At 54.1% G+C, this 18,767-nt stretch overlaps 2 protein-coding genes across 11 annotated transcripts; both read left to right on the top strand.

Moving 5' to 3' along the window:
- SLC26A6 (solute carrier family 26 member 6) lies at positions 1-11,439 on the top strand. 10 transcript variants are annotated; one of them, XM_061196734.1, is made up of 23 exons: positions 53-102; positions 867-903; positions 1,961-2,119; positions 2,202-2,341; positions 2,582-2,692; positions 3,241-3,404; positions 3,602-3,766; positions 3,844-3,996; positions 4,311-4,393; positions 4,478-4,625; positions 4,898-5,011; positions 5,182-5,259; positions 5,593-5,688; positions 5,780-5,886; positions 6,055-6,124; positions 7,102-7,194; positions 7,280-7,384; positions 7,707-7,799; positions 8,608-8,787; positions 8,995-9,049; positions 9,305-9,441; positions 9,663-9,787; positions 10,570-11,439. In XM_061196734.1, the coding sequence occupies exons 3-22, from the start codon at positions 2,001-2,003 to the stop codon at positions 9,675-9,677; spliced, it is 2,226 nt and encodes a 741-aa protein (XP_061052717.1). In that variant the 5' UTR covers positions 53-102; positions 867-903; positions 1,961-2,000; the 3' UTR covers positions 9,678-9,787; positions 10,570-11,439. The 10 variants fall into 10 exon arrangements, with proteins under 10 accessions (XP_061052713.1, XP_061052712.1, XP_061052710.1 ...); XM_061196730.1 differs by lacking the exon at positions 867-903 and having other exon boundaries at positions 1-102; positions 4,946-5,011; XM_061196729.1 differs by lacking the exon at positions 867-903 and having other exon boundaries at positions 1-102; positions 8,611-8,787.
- A 995-nt stretch (positions 11,440-12,434) lies between these two features.
- Positions 12,435-13,291, top strand: TMEM89 (transmembrane protein 89). The gene is made up of 2 exons (XM_061195353.1): positions 12,435-12,728; positions 13,106-13,291. Exons 1-2 carry the CDS (start codon positions 12,435-12,437, stop codon positions 13,289-13,291), a joined length of 480 nt encoding a protein of 159 aa, XP_061051336.1.
- The last annotated feature ends 5,476 nt before the right edge of the window (positions 13,292-18,767 follow it).

Raw genomic sequence — 18,767 nt, 5'->3', positions numbered from 1 at the left:
TCCCGGCCCCGCCTTTCGGGCCGCTGCGGCCTCTCGATAGAGCTGTGGGGACTACCGCCTCTCGGTTTGCCTACCCGCCATGGGGCTGTCGGAAGCGCTGGGGTGAGTGCAGGGCGCGGCCCCGGTTCCCAGTGTTCGAGTCCGCGAGGCGCGGGCCACCCCTTGGCCCCCGAGCAGGCGCCCGGCTTGGGTTAGCTCGGAAAGGGTACCGCCGAGTCCGGAGCAGGCATTTCCCGCCTGCCGCGCCTCGGTTTACCGCTTTGTCGATTTTCTGCAGGCGGCTGCCCAACCGTAGCGAGGGATGGGGCGGGAGCCGGCGCGACCCCAGCCCTTGCGGGCTGTGCGGAAAGCCGCTCGAGCGCCGTCCGAGGGCTAGCCGGGGGCCGCCTCCCGGCGGCTGTGTGCGGAGGAGCCCCGGCCCAGGAGGTGCGCCGGTGCGGCGCGTTTGGGCCCGGGACGTGGCTGCAAGAGTGTCCGTAGCTGGGGCCTGGGTCCACCCAGGGATGCAACTGGTCCGGGATTGTGCGCTCCGGCCCTTCTGGCCGCTGGGCCCTCCTAGAGGGAGGGGTCAAGGATCTAAGCCCCTCCCTCCAAGCACGGGTTCGACGGGGGGGGAGGGGGAGGGGTGGCGGGAGTGGGAGCCCTTAAAAGACCTCGAGTGACTCACAGAGGAGGGGCCACGGGGCTCGAAGATCTCTGTGAGACGGCAATGCCAAGAGTCTCTGAGGATCGTCCTCGCACCCACTCCACTGCATCCTCCAACGGGGACATCCAGGTTAGGGGCCCTTTCCAGGTGAGCTCCTGCCCCTCGGGTGGGAACCTCACCGTAGGTCAGAGCTTCTCACAGATCAGAACTTTCCTGACAGGTGAAGCCTTTCCCAGCAGGGGAGAGCTTCCCTCCAGGTAAGATTCCCCCCTCTGAGATCCATTCCCAGGTGAGAGTTTTCTCCCATTACAGGTGGGAACCTCCCCCAGGTCAGAGCTTCCCTTAGGTGAGAATACCCTCCAGATCAGAACTTTCCTGGCAGGTGAAAACTTTCCCTGCTAGTGAAAGCTTTCCCCCAGGTAAGCGCTCCCCCTCCAAGAGCTCCTATTCCCAATTGAGAACTGTTTTTGAGACAGCTTCCCCCAGGTAAGAACTGCCCCCCTTCCCCCCCAGATCTCCTATTCCCAAATGAGATCGTTTCCCTTAATCAGGTGGTAGCCACTGGGCAGATCAGAGATTCACCCCAGAACAGAACTTACCTAGCTGGTGAAAACTTTCCTGTCAGGTGAGAGCTTCTCCTTAGGCGAGATCCTCCCGGAGATCTATTCCCAGGTGAGATTGTCCCCCCTTGAAATGGGGACTTCTCTTTCCAGGGGGAAAACTCTCCCTCCCAGTGAGAGCCATCCCCTGGCTTTCCCAGATTAGGCCTGAGCTTGTCCAGATCTACAACCTGGACCCTGTGGCTGGAGGCCCGGGGGCAATCTTAGCCCCAACACTTTCCTTCTCATAGAGGCTTCTCATGTGAAGAGAGACTTGCCTGGTTTGCTGGATTCCTTCCTTGCGTGTGCTCTCAGACAGCATGCGCTGGGCTCGTGGGGCAGCTGGATAAGGACTCAGACTGGACTGGGATTGGCTGGAGAAGAGTTGGGGCTGGGAGGAGGGGGCTGGGAGGGACAGTCAGCCTGGAACCTAGATTGGTGAACACTCAGGGCTGGACTGAAGTGTGGATTGTGTTCATCCTGCTGCCTCTTTGTGGGGGACTTTGGCCCAGCAAGAGTCTTCCACCAGCCAAAGTTCAGGTACTGCCCCTGCCTGGGCCTGGGCATAGGGCCTGCAGGAGCCAGCTGGGGGGTTGGACCTACCTAGATCTTGGGACCTAGAAAAGTCAGGTGGGCGACTCTGTGGTCCCAGGTGGAGGTCTAGGGGAGGTTGGGCCAGGAGTGCCCTCACTGTGTCTCTGGCCTCACCACCCAGACAGAGGGACACACAGGCACTGCTGTCCACAACGCAGGCAATGGAGCTGAGGAGGCGAGATTACCATGTGGAGCGGCCACTGCTGAACCAAGAACAGCTGGAGGAGCTGGGGAGCCGGAGCTCAGCAACTGGGACCCTCCAGTGGCGAACCTGGTTTCGGTGAGGCTGAGGTGGGGGGGACTGGGGGCACTGGCAGGACTCAGGTAGCCCCTGTCTGTGATACCTACCCTTGTGTCCCCAGGTGCTCCCATGCTCGGGCCCGAGCCCTTCTGCTCCAGTACTTCCCAGTTTTGGCCTGGCTACCCCAGTATCCTGTGCGTGACTGGCTTCTGGGTGACTTGTTGTCTGGCCTGAGTGTGGCCATTATGCAGCTACCACAGGGTGAGCCACCCTTGACCTCGAGACTGTCCCCTCAACCCTTGGATGGTGACCCCGACCCTTCAAGGCCCTGGCCTGTAATCTGTGAACCACTGCCTGCCCCCGCCTCCCCCCTCCCCTCCGCCAAAAGCCAGAAGCATGACCCCTGCCCCTGGAACTATGGCCCATGACCCAGGGCTGGGATTTCCTCATCCTTTCAAGACCCTGGCCTCCAAGTCTACATTGCTACCATTCCACCTCCAGGCCTGGCCTATGCCCTCCTGGCTGGACTGCCCCCCGTGTTTGGCCTCTACAGCTCCTTCTATCCTGTCTTTATCTATTTCCTGTTCGGCACTTCCCGGCACATCTCCGTGGGTGAGTGGAGCCAGGAGGATGCCCACATTCCCCACGGAGGATAGGGTGAGGGAGGGCTGAGCAGGGCAAGGAAACGCAGGGAAGAGGGAGGGAGGCATTGATGCCAGGCCAGTGGGAGACTGGCCCAAGAGTCATTCCAGGCAGGACTGGGCCTCTGACCGTGGAGACAGATTCAGATTACCTAGAGGCCCTGGCCCAGGAGGATACGGGTGGGTGAAGCAACTCAAGGGGCCCAGACTTGGCATAGACCTGAGAGCCTGAGGCAGGCCATGTCCCCTTCCCCATTCCACTCTTCACAGGGGGAGTGGTCCTGAGCCAGTGGACACAGGTGGGACAAGGTAGATGATGCAGGGCCAACATTTCTAGCCACACTCAAGAGCCTTTGAACTTAGAGTTCATACCTGACTGCCAGCGCTGCCTCTATTTGCACAGCAAGTCTGAGGATATTGGTCTAGAACTGGGTGTCTCCTGGCCTCTCCCTTAAGACCAGGACTCCAGGGCAGGGCAGTGCCCCCTCCCCTTCAGACCACCCTGATCTGCCCCCGCAGGCACCTTTGCTGTCATGTCCGTGATGGTGGGCAGTGTGACAGAATCACTGGCTCCGGATGAAGCCTTCCTGCAGGCCTCGAACTCCACTGTCGATGTGGCGGCCAGAGATGCTGCTCGGGTGCAGGTGGCCTCCACACTCAGTGTCCTTGTTGGCCTCTTCCAGGTGCGGAGCAGTCAGGAGTACAGGCCCCTGACTGCCAGACCCACCCCTCACCCCATCTGCCAGGTCCCCTGAGTGTCTGGCCATCACCATCTTCCTCCTCCTCATCACTCATCCCCCTCTGATCCCACCTGCCCTGGGCTCTGCCCCGGCCACCCCCAGGACCCTCTCCTCCCCTGACTGCCCTGTGCACCCCACAGGTGGGGCTGGGCCTGGTCCATTTCGGCTTCGTGGTCACCTATCTGTCAGAGCCTCTGGTCCGAGCCTATACCACAGCTGCGTCTGTGCAGGTCTTCGTCTCGCAGCTCAAGTATGTGTTTGGCCTCCATCTGAGCAGCCGCTCTGGGCCACTGTCCCTCATCTATGTGAGTGAGGGTGGGAGGAGGGAAGGGTGGGTGGGCCCAGGACCTTGAGTGCTGGCTGTGACCCTCCCTCCCCTCAGACAGTACTGGAGGTCTGCTGGAAGCTGCCCCAGACTGTGGTCGGCACCATGGTCACCGCAGTTGTGGCAGGGGTGGTGCTCGTGCTGGTGAAGCTGTTGAATGACAAGCTGCGGCGACAACTGCCCATGCCGCTCCCTGGGGAGCTGCTCACGGTTCGAATTCTGGTGTGGGGGAGGGGGGGCAGGGGGAAGGGCAAGTGAGGAGTCCCTGCCGTGTGGGCGTCCCTCAGATAGTTAAAGACTAGTTGGCGTGGGCACTGAGGACTGGGGGGACCACAGCCGACAGCCCCTGACAGCATCTCCCTTTCCCCAAAATGGTGGTGTCCATCTCTTACCCTATCGCTGATCTCTGCCCACCCCTCTGAAGGTTTCGCTTCAGGCCTCTCTCTTTACGCCCAGTGATTTCTCCATCCCCCTTAACGGTGGTGCCAGCACCTACCTCCCCTGACTCTGTCCTCTCCCTGCAGCTCATCGGGGCCACAGGCATCTCTTACGGCGTGGGACTGCAGCACAGATTTGGGGTGGATGTCGTGGGCAAAATCCCTGCAGGGTGAGCTCCGGCCCCTGTCAGGTCAGGGAGGGTTGGGTGGCCAGGGCCACAGCATTCCTTTGGCCTCACAGATGCCCCTCACAGGCTGGTGCCCCCAGTGGCCCCCAGCCCCCAGCTGTTCGCAAGGCTTGTGGGAAATGCCTTCGCCATCGCTGTGGTTGGGTTCGCCATTGCCATCTCGCTGGGGAAGATCTTCGCCCTGAGGCATGGCTACCGGGTGGACAGCAACCAGGTCTGGGGAATGGGATGTGAGACACGGAGGGGGCGGGTGTACAGAGACCCCAGGGCCTGGGGGGCTGGAGTATCAGGTGGGAGACAGGGAAACAGCAAACAGATGTGCTGGGGCCACATGGGGGACTGAGGGTGGGAGAGCAGGACACATGGGACAGTGGCCAAGTCTTTGGGGGCTACCGAGTGGGGATGGAGGTTGGGGATGCATAGGCCTGGACACAGTGACCACGCACTGCTCGTGATGTGTCCTCACACCTGCACTACCCCCATCAGGAGCTGGTGGCACTCGGCCTCAGTAACCTCATCGGGGGCATCTTTCAGTGCTTCCCTGTGAGCTGCTCTATGTCTCGGAGCCTGGTACAGGAGAGCACCGGGGGCAACACACAGGTGGGCTGCAGGTGTGGGCTTGGGTGTGCATCTGCACGCACACGGCTTTGCCTGGGTGGTCCTACCCCCTGCTCTCCTCCCTCCCCCCTTCTCCCCCTTTCCCCCTGCTCTCGCCTCCTTCTCCCCTACACTCCCGCCCACCCATCTGCCCGCTCACTCCCACTGTACAGGTGGCTGGAGCCATCTCCTCCCTCTTCATCCTCATTATCATCGTCAAACTTGGAGAACTCTTCCAAGACCTGCCCAAGGTGAGCCGCCATCCCGCACCCAGCCAGGCTTGAGGGCCTTGGCCAGGCCAGGGACTCAGATCAGTCAGTCAGGGCCTGGGTGAGGGGGAGGGATACAGGGTCATGCCCTGTTTTTCAAGCTTGAGATCTCTGGGTTGAGATTTGGAGTCAACAGTCAGGGGTAAGAATCTTTGAGAGTCAGACCCAAGTTGTTAGGTTCGGGGGCAGGAGGTGGTTAGTGTCATTCGGGGTCATACCCAGGTGCTTGAGGACAGTCTGGCTTATGCCGGCTGGTCAGGGTTGTCAGCATCCCGCACCTCTCAGTAGCTCCTGGTGACCCTCCCCCTCCCTCAGGCAGTCCTGGCTGCTGCCATCATTGTGAACCTGAAGGGCATGTTGATGCAGTTCACCGACATATGCTCCCTCTGGAAGGCAAATCGAGTGGATCTGGTGAGAGGCCTGGGAGCCCAGGGGTGGGGTCAGGGCCTTCAGCCCCAGTGACCCTTCTAGACCCTGTTGACTACTACCCTGCTGTTTTTAGCTCATCTGGCTGGTGACCTTTGTGGCCACCATCCTGCTGAACCTGGACCTTGGCCTGGCAGTTGCGGTAGTCTTCTCCCTGCTGCTTGTGGTGGTCCGCACACAGCTGTGAGTCACCCCTTTGGTTCCCCCCTCATTCCAGCTGGTGAGGGAGTGAGGTCCACGCTGGTTTCCCCCAGCTTTCCCACATCTTGGGGGGTGACCCAAGGCTCCTTAGAACCCCCTCATTGCCCCCTCTCCTAATGCCCCCCTCTTCTCACACTCTCTCTTTCACAGGCCCCACTACTCTGTCCTGGGGCAGGTGCCAGACACAGATATTTACAGAGACGTGGCAGAGTACTCAGAAGTGAGTGGCAGGGGCTAAGCCAGAGGATGGCGTGGATGAGGTGGGACAGAGGCAGACTGGGCCATCCCTTATCAGGTCTTTGCGTACTTGGCAAGGACACGGGGGTGGGGCGCTAAGGGTGCTTTGGTCCTTGGAATTTCAAGGGAGGAATTTGGGTCTCTGACCCCCATACTCAGAGTAGGGGCCTTAGGGCCTGGGGGAGGAGTCTGTCTTAAAGGCCGCGGTACAAGCCCCATCCTGCAGAGTAGCCCTGGGTCAGGAATGTAGAGGGGCAGGATCTGGGGCACGAGAATGTAGGGGAGGCTGTTTGCTGACCTCATCAGTGGGGTTACTGAATCTCCGTCCTTTACCTCCTGAGAAGTCTCATGTCAAGCCCTGGGAACAAAGGTGGGGGCTCTGGAATAAAACAAGCTCATTTTCCCTGATGGAGCCTTGGAGGCTGAGCATAGTATGATGAGGCAGAGTGAGGGAAGGACATGAGGGGAGAAGCTCAGCTGGATGGAAAGGGAGGTGGGGGGTGGCGCAGGGACATCGTTCAGGCCCAGAGGCCGAGCAGAGACCTGGAGTGTCCTGAGCGGGGTGGGAGCCGGGGAAGGCTTGGCTGGGCTGGCAGCTGAGGAGGGTCTCTCTGTCCACATACAGAAAACAGACCCCAGTGCTGGGGTTGGAGACCCAAGCGGAAGCTAAGAGCCATTGAAACCTGGCCTGGGTATTGGCAGAAGGACAGGGGAGATGGGGTGGGAGAGGTTCAGGATGCCCTGGAGGAAGAAGCAGCAGCTCTGACAGGCCCAGCTGAGGGGTCAGGATGACCCCACCAGCTCCTGGGAGGGCACGGGCCGCAGGCCGGGCCTCTGTTGGCTGGGAAGCAGAGGGTTGGTGATGGCAGGTACTGGGGTACACAGGGGAGGAAAGAAAGAGAACAAGATGCAGCTAGGAGAGACGAGGGCTCAACCGCCCACAACCTGACCCATCCCCAGGCCAGGGAGGTCCCGGGCGTGAAGGTCTTCCGCTCCTCGGCCACCATGTACTTTGCCAACGCTGAGCTCTACAGTGACACGCTGAAGCAGAGGGTGAGGCCTGGGGTCCACAGCGGGAGGGGCAGAGGGTCTCTCACCTCCCCAGTGTCCACATCCCCTGCCCTGCCCTTTGCTCTAGTGCGGTGTGAACGTGGACCACCTCATCTCCCAGAAGAAGAAACTGCTCAGGAAGCAGGAGCTAAAGCTGAAGCGACTTCAGAAAGAGAATAAGCTCCCGAAACAGGCAGGGGCCCTTCTGACCCCACCCGTCCTTTCTCCCAGCCTCCTGGCTTCTCACCCTCATTCTTCATCCCTCCTCCTCTCTCCCTGATGCCCCCAGCGACCCTGCAGGTCAGGGTTCTGGGGGCAGTTTTGTTTTTCTCCCGCCTCCTAAGCCAATGATGGCGTGAACCATCACAGTCCTCTTCCCAAAGTAGGTCAAAACCCCACAGCCTTCAGCCTGGCTGCCCTGGTCCCAAGCTTCAGCTCCTGGTCCACCTGCCTGGCCTGGTTGTCATATGACAGCTGGGACACCTCTTTCCTGGTCCCCCTCTTTCCTGGCCTAGGCTGCCGCCTCCAAGGGCACTTCCATTTCCATCAATGTCAACACCAGTGTCACAGACATCGAGAGCAACGATGTGGAGGGCTCCAAGGCCAAGGTGAGGCTGGAGGTGGGAGAGTGGCCAACCATGAGCTGCAGGGATGAGAGTGCCCATGTGTGGAGTGGAGTGATGGATCAGATGCTCTGCAGGGAGATCTCTAGTGATATGCCATAGAATTCTGCTTGTGGCTCTCTGATCTGTAATCTGAGGCCTAGCCAAAGACCTTGAATTTATGAATTCTACAAGAACCCTGCAGTCTGTGTTCATGGGCAGAGGGAAGGGATTGGGCATGTGGGAAAAATCTGGGATCAAAGGGGACACGAATCTCAATTAGAGGCTCAGGCAGGACTTCCCTGGCAGGCCAGTGGTTAAGACTACGCTCCCAGTGCAGGGGCCATGGGTTCCATCCCTGGTCAGGGAAGTTCCACATGCCATGCAGTGCCCCCCTCCCCCAAAAAAAGACTCAGGCAGGGTGCCAGGATATCTGTGTGTGCACGTGTGTCCATGTGTCTCTTCTGGTTTGTCCCCATCCTCAGGCAGTCACTCTGGCTGACTGAGGATGGGGCGTGGTCTCTGATGCCCTTCCTTCTTAAGTGTCCCTGTTAAGTATGGGCCCAGGAGGTAACAGAGCAGTAGATGCATGTCTGTGTGTGCTCCCGGAGTCTGGGCACCCTCTCCTGTGTGTCCCCATGTGTCCCTCCTGTCTTTACATACAGGCTCCCTGTCTCCATATCCTCATGTGTCCACTGCATGTCCCATATACGTGGCCGTTTACACGTCTGATCCTGTGTGTCTCTGCACGTCTGTGTATGTTCCCTGCCTTTACCCACCGTGGGCGGCCCTTGCAGTGTGTCTGGTTTCCCAGCAGGTGAGCGCAGGGACTGAGCTAGAGGATACAGCAGCCAGGGGTCAAGAAGATGCCAAGGCCCCAGACATGTCCTCACTGAAGACCCTGGGCCTGCCTCAGCCAGATTTCCACAGCCTCATCCTGGACCTGAGCTCCCTTTCCTTCGTGGACACTGTGTGTCTCAAGAGCCTGAAGAATGTAAGGGGCTGGGGGCACCCCTAAGAAGGGCCTTGGGGGAGGACAAGGCCCTTCAACCCTGACCCCATAACTAACTCCAAGAGCCCTCTGAGCCTAACCCCCAATCCTCTGAGCTCCCGCTCTGAACTCCCTCCCCCCCAGCCTGCCCAAGTCCCCCCTCGGAGCCCCTGAGCCTCCCTCTGAGTCTGGCCCCCTTTTCTGCCACAGATTTTCCGTGACTTCCGGGAGATCGAGGTGGAGGTGTACATGGCCGCCTGCCACTGTGCGTGGGGTGCAGACAGCAAGAGCGGTCCGGGGAGGGGGTGGGGATTCTGGCCAAGGAATCTGCCAGGCAGCACAAGGAAAAAGTCCTTCTCTGAAACTGGAGGTCAGAGGTGTCCTGGGAGGGAGGGGTCAAGGGTCAAGAGTTGGGGTTTAGCTATAAGCCTCAGGGGTGGTGGTCAGGATGACATTCCGCCAGTGCCTGGGGGTTCCTGGGGGTTCTGCGGGTCAGGGGAGACCAACTCCTTGCCTACAGCTCCCGTGGTCACGCAGCTTGAGGCGGGACACTTCTTCGATGCATCTATCACCAAGCAGCATCTCTTTGCCTCTGTTCACGATGCTGTCATCTTTGCACTCCAACACCCGAGGTCCAGCCCTGTCAACCCTGTTTTGGTGAGCTGACCTCTGTTGCTGAGCTCTTTTTGTTTATCTACTGCTTGTCCCATCCTGACCCCATTTCCAGGAAGTCCACCCTTCCTCGATGGCTCTGATTAGCTCTGCCCCCAGTGGGTCCACTGCCTTCCCCTCCTGCCTTTACAGGAAGCTGCTCCCGGGGGAGGGGGTAGTATGTCCTTCGGAAACTGACAGGAGCCTCTCCTCCTCTCCCTGCCCAGGTTACCAAACTCTGACCGTGCTGCCACCCTGCCTGAGACTGCCCACCTCTGGAGGTTGCGACAGGATACCCGTGAGGACCCCCTACCCCTGGGCTGCCTCCAGATGTCACCCAGGAGTCCCCTCCGTACGCACGCACATAACTCAGGGATGGAGGTCCTGGGACTCCAAGTTCAGTGCTCTAGGCCTGGGATAAGGCACTGGCCAAGTTGGAGGAGCATGCATGTTTTTAGCCTCAGGAATAAAGATTTGTTTGCCCAATGCCAGGCTCTGCTGTGGCTTGGTGGGGGCTTGGCATGGGCAAGGGTATAGTCCACAGCCCTGGCTCCTGACCCTTCTTATGCCCCAAAGTGGGAATTGGGGTCGGAAGTTGGGGGGAAAGTTCGGGGAGGGCAGGGTCGGGCAGGGGGAGTGTGGAGCAGGAGGGAGAGCTGCGGGGCTAGGCCCAGGGTGGGGGCGTCCCAGGTCCAAGTTCCTCCCCAGCCACACACAGCCCTCGGCACCTGTGTCCTCAGCTGTAAAATGGTTGGAATCAGAGCTGCTTCTCAGGAATGACCTGTTCTCAGGGACCCCTGATAAGGTGCAGAGCAGGCCTGGTGCTACTGGGCAGCCCCTAGAGGGTGTGGTGTGAACACCTGAGCAACCAGCCAAGGAAGCACAGGGTATTCACAGGTGTTGCCGGTCTGCATTGAGAAGTAAGAATATGGGAATTCCCTGGCAGTCTAGTGGTTAGGACTCAATGCTTTCACTGTCAAGGGTGAGGGTTCGATCGATCCCTGGTTGGGGAACTAAGATCCCACAAGCAGCATGGTGCAGCCAAAAGAAAAGAAAAGAAAGGAAAGAATGTGCATGATTGATTTACTTGGGAAAAATGCTTATTTGTGTAATTAGATCACCTGGGCTTTGCAGGTCACCGTCAGCCAAGAACCACGTGTTGATTTCTGCCATAAAACACCAACATCTGGGCATGTGACCCAGTGGGCAGCAATGGGCCTTCAGACCAGCTGATACTGAGTGACTGGGGGCCAGGGTGGGGGGGTCGAACCTTTCTGGGCCTCAGTATCCTCATCAGGAGAGCAGAAATGGTAATAGTACCCACTTCACGGGTTCCTCAATGAGTATTAAATGAGTAAATGCCACAAACAGCTTGCAACAGCGCTGGGCTCACGTCACCTGCCAAAACAAGTGAGCCTGCCGGTCGCAGGTCCCGACCAGGCCCTGGGCTCTGTGCTGGACCAGTGGACAGAGGCTGCCCTGCCCTGCAAGTCACAGAGGCACCCCTTGCCTGGCTGTTTCTATCCTGGCCTGTGTCAGTGCCCTGCTCTGTGTTCACAAATCATCTGTCCTTTCCCCACCCCCAAAACCCTGCCCAGGAAGTCAGGGCCCTTTGTCACACTGCCTCCAGGCACCAGGAACAGCGCCGGGCACAAGGAAGTGCTTGGTAAATACCTGTTAAGTGAACCTGTGTACTGGAGTGGAAGGTAAACCTCAAACATGAACTTGCAGATACAGGCAGACCTTGTTTTATTGCACTTCGCCAATACTGTGTTTTTTACTAATTGAAAGTTTATGGCAACCCTGAGTCAATCAAGTCTTTTGGTGCCATTTTTCCAGCATCATTTGCTCACTACATGTCACTGTCACATTGTGGTAATTCTCGAAGTATTTCAAACTTTTTCATTATTATTATATTTGTTAGGAGGATCTGTGATCAGTGATCTTTGATGTTACTACTGTGACTCGCTGAAGGCTCAGATGATGGTTAGCAATTTTTAGCAATAAAGTGTTTTTTTAAATTAAGGTATGTACTTTTTTTTAGACATAATGCTATTGCACGCTTAATAGACTACAGTGTAGCGTAAACATAACTTTTATATGCACCAGGAAACTGAAAAATTTGTGCAACTCGCTTTATTGTGGTGGTCTAGAACCGAAGCACAGTATCTCCAAGGTATACCTGTACTTGGAAATGCTTTGAAGAAAATGAAACAGGGTCAGGAATTCCCTGGCAGTCCAGTGGTTAAGACTCTGCACCTCCATTGCAGGGCACACGGGTTCAATCCCTGGTCGGGGAACTAAGATCCCACATGCCACAATGCGGCCAAATAAATAAATAAAACAGGGTCACGTGAAAGAGAAGGGACTGTGTTACCCAGGATGGTCATGGGAGGGAGACTCAGGGAGCAGGTGACACTTGAGCTGAAATCCAGCCGTGAGAGTTCTCTTTCTAGGACAGTGCTCCTAGTGTAGGGAACAGCAGGTGTGTTCAAGGAACACCAGGGAGGCCTACAAGAGGCAGGAGGGGAGACCAGAGCACAGAGCACCTCATAGGCCAGGGTGAGCCTTCAGGCTTTATTCAGAGAGTGCGCGCCCACATTTCTGAGTGCTCACTCTGCTGTGACGTGGACCGTGGGGCTGAGTCTGGGCATAGGGGAGCAGGGAGCAGCTCTGTGTGCTTAGCTTGGTTGGCCTGTGGTTGGTGCTGCCACTGGTGGAGAGCAGCATTAGGAGCTTTGGGTGTTAGAATTTTAGGGTTTGTATGTTAGGTGAGGAGGAGGGAGAGGGGGAAGGAGGCATTCTTTCATTCCTGGGCCCCAAGCCTGCCCTCCTCCCCGGCCCTGGAATCCCGCCCCCTGCCCCATATTTTCTGGCCAGGCCGCCCCTCCTGAAAGCCATGGGCCCAGCTGGAACCTACTGCCTCACCTGCCCCTGGGGGAGGAGTGTTTGTCCGTTGCCAGGCGCCCAGGTTCCGGCCCCTAGTACTTGCAGCAGCCATGCTGCACGCACAGTCCTTCCTGCCATGGCTGCTTCTGCTAGCGATGCCTGTCCGCACCCACACCTGGTCACGGCCCCTGTGGTACCAGGTGGGGCTAGACTTACAGCCCTGGGGGTGCCAGCCAAACAGCCTGGAGGGTTGCAAGGGCAGCCTGGGCTGTCCTGGCCATTGGATGGGCCTGGGGGTGAACCGCATCTACCCAGTGGCTGGGGTCACCGTCGCCACTACCATGATGCTGATGCTCAGCCGTGCGGTGATGCAACGGCGGCGCTCACAGGCCACTAAGAGTGAGGTGAGCATGGCACTGCTCTGTCCCCACAGCCTCCTACCTCTGTTCATACCCAATGAGCTCATAATTCTCTACCCATCCTCCCACTCATGTCTTGTGGGCCTCCTGCTGCCCCTCCCCCTGCCCCTCCCCCATCACTCACACCCCAGGGTCCCTACATCTGTCCACACCCAACAGTCCCTGGCCATTTCCCATGGGTAGTACCCTGCCCCATCCTCCCTCTTTAATATCCCTATTCCTCATCCAGCCTCCATGGGCCCCATGACCATACTAGGCCGCAACAGACCCTCCACGATCCTCCATCACCCTAAGTCCCCCTTCCCACCACACCTCTGTCCCGTTCCTCTGTTCTCACTCCTGCCTCTTGGTCCTATCCTCAGCATCCGCAGGTGACGGCTAAGCCCTGTGCATCCTGGAAACGACGGGCCCCGATCTCAGACCGTGCCCTACTCCTTGGGGTCCTGCATATGCTGGATGCCCTCCTGGTCCATATTGAGGGCCATCTGCAGCGTCTAGCCACCCAGCAGCGAACCCAAATAAAGGGGACTCCTGCCCAGAGCGGGTGACCCAACATACTGCTCTCTTTGCCTGGTGGCCTGTTGGGGCGGGGATGGCCTGAGGCTCTGGGCCAGGCTCAGGCCTGTGTGTCTTATTCTCTCCAGGCCTGTCTGGACCCTGTGCCCCTTTTCTACTTTTAGAGCCAGCACACCCATCGAGGCCTCGGTGCCCACTGATGGCTGGGCAGGTGGGCCCCAGGCTGGCTCACACTGCTCCATTGCCCACACCAACTGACCCCTCCTCTCTAGGGATCCCACTCATAAATACAACTGCTCTTCTGGGGCTCCTCAGGGGCCCCCAGTGTGTTGGGAGAAGACTTGGCCATCAGAGCAGATGTGGGTGGTCCAGAGTGGGCAGCCCAGAGGTGACCACCTGGCTGAGTCAGCTAGGGCTCCTGGTTGAGCCTGTGGGGCCTGAGCTGGGGCTGGGGGTAGAGGGAGGGCCCTGGCTGCCTTCATCTTTGTGACATCTCAAACATGCTCTGGCACCTAAGTGGCCCTTGCTCTAAAGCCCCTGGAAGTGGGATGAGGGCTGAACCTCCCCAAAGGGGCCCTCACCTGCTTCCTCCCTTCCTTCTACCATAGGCATCAGGATCTGCTGATGAACAGAACAGGCTCCTCCCTCACCCACTCACAAATAGGGGAGGGTAGAGGTGGTGATGAAGCAGACTCAAAAACTCAATTCCTCTGCAGAGAGTTGTGCTGAGCCAGTTGGAGTAGGGCTGGTGTGGGCTGACTGCTGGGACCTGAAGGGTGAGTGGGGTGATGAGAGGATGGGGAGAGTGCTCCAGTCAGAAGGATAAGCACATACAAGGGCCAGGTGGGGAAAGAGACCTTGACCTGTTCCACGAACTATAAGATGGTCAGGATTTCAGGGGAAAGAAGGAATTCTGGAGCACAGGAGAGGGCAGGCTGGGAAGGGACAGGAGTTGGTGTCTCCTAGGGAGGCTGTGGTAGGCAGGATAATGGCCCTCAAGATGTCCTTGGAATCTGTGAATATTTTACAGTACATGGCAAAGAGGATTTTGCAGATGGAATTAAGTTAAAGACATTAAAATGGGAAGATTATTCTGGATTATTTTGGTGGGCCAAGTGTAATTGCATGAGCTCTTAAAAGTGGAAGAGGAGGGCAGGAGAGTTGGTCGGATTCAAAGTGTGAGAGGTACTAATCCTCTGCTGCTGGCTTTGAAGGTGGTGGAAGAGATCTTCCACCACCCAAAGATCCAAGGAATTCAGATGGCCTCTAGAAGCTGGGAATGACCCTTGGGTGATAGCCAGCAAGAAAACAGAAACCTCAGTCCTTCAACCACTATGATCTAACTTCTGCCAATAACCTGAATGACCAAGGACACATTCTCCCCTAGAGCGTCCAGAAAGGAACACAGCCCTGCTAATGCCTTGATTTTAGCCCAATGACATCCATGTTGGATTTTGGGCCTACAGAACTGTGAGATAATAAATTTGTTTTGTTCTAAGCCATTAAGTCTGTGGTGATTTGTTATGGCAGCAATAGAAAACTACTAAATATTGGTATCAAGAGTGAGAGGTACTGCTGTAACAAATCCTAAAAATGTGGAAATGGCTTTGGAATTGGGCAGTGAGCAAAGGCTGGAAGAATGTCAGGGAGCATAATAGAAAAAGCCAAAACTACCTTCAAACAACTGTTAGCAGAAATTTGGACATTAAGAATGCTGCTATTGAGGGCTCAGAAGAAAATTAGGAACATGTTATTGGAAACCAGGAGTAAAAGGAATCTTTGTTAAATAGTTGTGGGAAGCTTAGTGGAATCATAACCCGTATTTGGATGGAAAGCAGAACTTGTCAATGATGAACTGTAATATTTAGCAGAAAAAATTTCCAAGTGAAGTGCTGAAGGTGCCACCTGATTTCTTCTTGCTGAAAAACATTGCTGAAAGAAATTTAAAAGACCTAAATAAATAGAAAGACATTCCATGTTCTTTGATTGGAGGACTTAATACTGTTAAAATGGCAATACTACCCAAAGTGTTCTACAGATTCAGTGTAATCCCAGTGAAAATCCCAATGGTGTTTTATAAGAGAAATAGAAAAACCCATCCTAAAATTTATATGGAATCTCAAGGGACCCTGAATAGCCAAAACGAAATTGGAAAAGAAGAACAAAGTTGGAGGACTCAAACTTTCTGATTTCCAAAATGTACTACAAAGGTACTGTAATCAAAACAGTGTGGGGCTGGCATAAGAATAGACATATAGACCAATGAAATAGAATAGAAAGCCCAGAAATAAACCTTCACATATATATTCGGTTGATTTTCAACAAGAGTGCAAAGACCATTTAATGGGGAAAAGATAGTCTTTTCAAAACATGGTGCTGAGAAAACTGAATATCCACATGCAAAAGAATGAAGTTGGACCCTTACCTTACATCATATACAAAATTAAGTAAAAAGGATCAAAGATTTAAATTTAAAAGTTAAAACTATAGGGGCTTCCCTGGTGGCGCAGTGGTTGAGAATCTGCCTGCCAATGCAGGGGACATGGGTTCGAGCCCTGGTCTGAGAAGATCCCACATGCCACGGAGCAACTAGGCCCGTGAGCCACAATTGCTGAGCCTGCGCGTCTGGAGCCTGTGCTCCGCAACAAGAGAGGCCGCGATAGTGAGAGGCCCGCACACCGCGATGAAGAGTGGCCCCCACTTGCCGCAACTAGAGAAAGCCCTCGCACAGAAACGAAAACCCAACACAGCCATAAATAAATAAATAAATAAATTTTTTTTAAAAAAAAAGTTAAAACTATAAAACTTTTAGAAGAAAACATAGATGGAAATCTTCATAATCTTGGAGAAGGCAATGATTTCTTAAGTATGACATTAAAAGAATAGGTAACAAAAGAAAAAATAGATAAATTGGACTTCATCAAAATAAAAAATTTGTGCATCAAAGAACACTATTAAGAGAGTAAAAAGACAGCTCACAAAATGGGAGAAAATATTTGCAAATCATATATCTAAGGAGGGACTAATATCCAGAATACCTAAAGAATTCCTACAACTCAACAACAAAAAACAAACAAATTCAAAAATGGGCAAAGGACTTGAATAGACATTGTCTAAAGAAGATATACAAATGGCCAATAACCACATGAAAAGATGCTTAACATCACTAGTCATTATGGAAATACAAATCAAAACCACGAGATATCATGTCACCCCCATTAGGATGGCTATTGGAGAATAACAAATATTGGTGAGAATGTAGAGAAATTAGAACACTTTTGCATTGCTGGCAGGAATGTAAAATGGTACAGCCACTACAGAAAACTGCTTGGTGGTTGCTCAAAAAGCTAAAAATATAATTACCATATGATCCAGCAATTCCCCTCCTAGGTAAATAACAAAATAATTGAAAGCAGCATCTCAAACAGATGCTTGTATGCCAGTGAGTGTTCATTGTAGCATTATTCACAATATCCAAAAGGTAGAAACAGCCCATGTCCACCAACAGATAAATAGATAAACATCATGCTAATTGAAATAAACCAACGATAAAAGGACAATGTTGAAAGATAAACTGAGGCATGTTTAAAAATTTTAAGAGTTTATTTGAGCGAAAATTGATTCAAATCAGGCACATCCAATCTAGCAGGTAGAAAAGAGCTCCAAGGTGCTGAACAAAAATGAAAGATTTTGATAGGCAAAAGGGAGTGGGAACAAGGATACTATAGCCGGCAAAAAAAGCAGGTTGGTTATTGCAAAGTTACTTTCCTTTAGGGGATGTCATAGTATAACAGGCAGATGTGTTTATCAGGAGATTCCTGATTGACTGGTTTAAGATTCCATTTCTGGGAGAGCCCAACTAAAACTAAGACTTGGTTTGGTGGCCTGGGGCTTAGCATAAGTGACTCTATTTTGGGCCTGTTATCTTTTTAACAACAAAACTCTATGATCCCAGTTATATGAGGTACCTAGAACAGTCAAGTTCATAGAGACAGAAAGTAGAATAGAGGTTGTCAGAGATTTGAGGAAGGGGGAAATGGCGAGTTATTGCTTAATGGATATAGAATTTCTGTTTGGGATGAGGAAAAAGTTTTGAAAGCAGACTAGATAGTGATAATGGTTGCACAACTTTTTTTTTTTTTTTGGCTGCACTATGCGGCTTGCGGGATCTTAGTTCCCTGGCCAGGGATCGAACCCGGGCCCCAGCAGTGAAAGTGCTGAGTCCTAACCACTGGACTGCCAGGGAATTCCCTGCACAACATTTTGAATGTAATTAATACCACCGAACTGTATAATGTTAAGATGTAATAATGGTTAAGGTGCTAAATGTTATGTATATGTTAGCACAATTTAAAAACTAAAATTAAAATAAAAGAAAAAGAAAAAATCTAGAAGAATAAACTGAAGTGTATATCAAATATTGAGTGAGGAGAGTAAGGTGAGTGCTAGAGCCCTCTCAGGCAGCCCGCATGGACCTGCTTTTACAGTTTTGAGACTCTCTGGGGGGAATAAAGGGAGTCTCAGAGATGGATAGAGAAATGAGGCCTGGTCAAGAATTGTTACAAAATTCAGTTTGCAAATTAGGGGGAAAAAGGGTATTTTGGTCTCACCTCACCCCATAGGCCAAGTAAATTCCAGAAGATCAATGAGTCATCAAAGACTCTTGCCAAATCATTGCAATGACCACTGCTTGTACTTGACCTTTTAGCAGCATTTCCTTTTTGACCAATCTCTTGAAACATATCCTTCCCTGGGCGTCTACCACATCACACTTCCTGGTTGTCTCATTGTCCTTCCCTTCTCACCCCAGGGTAGCAGTGGCGGGGGAGGGGGGGGAAGGCGGGGGGGGGGGGGGTAGGTAATTGGATTAGAAATTATTGGATTTGCTAAAAGATTGGGTGTGGATTTTGAGAGAGAAGAGTCAAGGATGACTCCTAGATTTTTAGCCTGAGCAACTTGGTTAATGGAAGTGTCATTTACTGAGATGAAGACAATTATGGGGGGAACAGGTTTGGGAGGGAAAGTAAAGAGTTCAAGTTTAGCATTTTTTTTTTCGGCTGCGCTGCACAGCATGCAGGATCTTAGTTCCCCAACCAGGGATCGAACCCGCGCCCCCTGCAGTGGAAGTGTGGAGTCCAAACCACTGGACCGCCAGGGAAGTCCCAGCTTTAGCATGTTTTTTTTTTTTTAAATAAACTTCTTGGCTATTTTTGTTTTTTTAAAATTTATTTATTTATTTATTTATGGCTGTGTTGGGTCTTCGTTTCTGTACGAGGGCTTTCTCTAGTTGTGGCAAGTGGGGGCCACTCTTCATCGCGGTGCACGGGCCTCTCACTATCACGGCCTCTCTTGTTGCGGAGCACAGGCTCCAGACGCGCAGGCTCAGTAGTTGTGGCTCACGGGCCCAGTTGCTCCGCGGCATGTGGGATCCTCCCAGACCAGGGCTCGAACCCGTGTCCCCTGCACTGGCAGGCAGATTCTCAACCACTGCGCCACCAGGGAAGCCCT

The sequence above is a fragment of the Eubalaena glacialis genome, chromosome 7 (genome assembly GCF_028564815.1).
Source record: "Eubalaena glacialis isolate mEubGla1 chromosome 7, mEubGla1.1.hap2.+ XY, whole genome shotgun sequence".
Lineage (NCBI taxonomy): Eukaryota > Metazoa > Chordata > Mammalia > Artiodactyla > Balaenidae > Eubalaena > Eubalaena glacialis.
Note: the sequence above shows the minus strand (reverse complement) of the source record. Positions and strands in the feature narration are given on the sequence as shown.

What these genes read in the sequence shown, in the direction of transcription:
- SLC26A6 (XM_061196727.1), top strand. Translation starts at nt 80, where the DNA reads ATGGGGCTGTCGGAAGCGCTGGG. An exon ending in CATTATGCAGCTACCACAGG is followed by an intron (nt 2,342 to 2,581) that starts GTGAGCCACCCT and finishes TTCCACCTCCAG; the next exon opens with GCCTGGCCTATGCCCTCCTG. An exon ending in GTGGTGGTCCGCACACAGCT is followed by an intron (nt 5,887 to 6,054) that starts GTGAGTCACCCC and finishes TCTCTTTCACAG; the next exon opens with GCCCCACTACTCTGTCCTGG.
- TMEM89 (XM_061195353.1), top strand. Translation starts at nt 12,435, where the DNA reads ATGCTGCACGCACAGTCCTTCCTGCCATGGCTGCTTCTGCTAGCGATG. An exon ending in CACAGGCCACTAAGAGTGAG is followed by an intron (nt 12,729 to 13,105) that starts GTGAGCATGGCA and finishes TCCTATCCTCAG; the next exon opens with CATCCGCAGGTGACGGCTAA.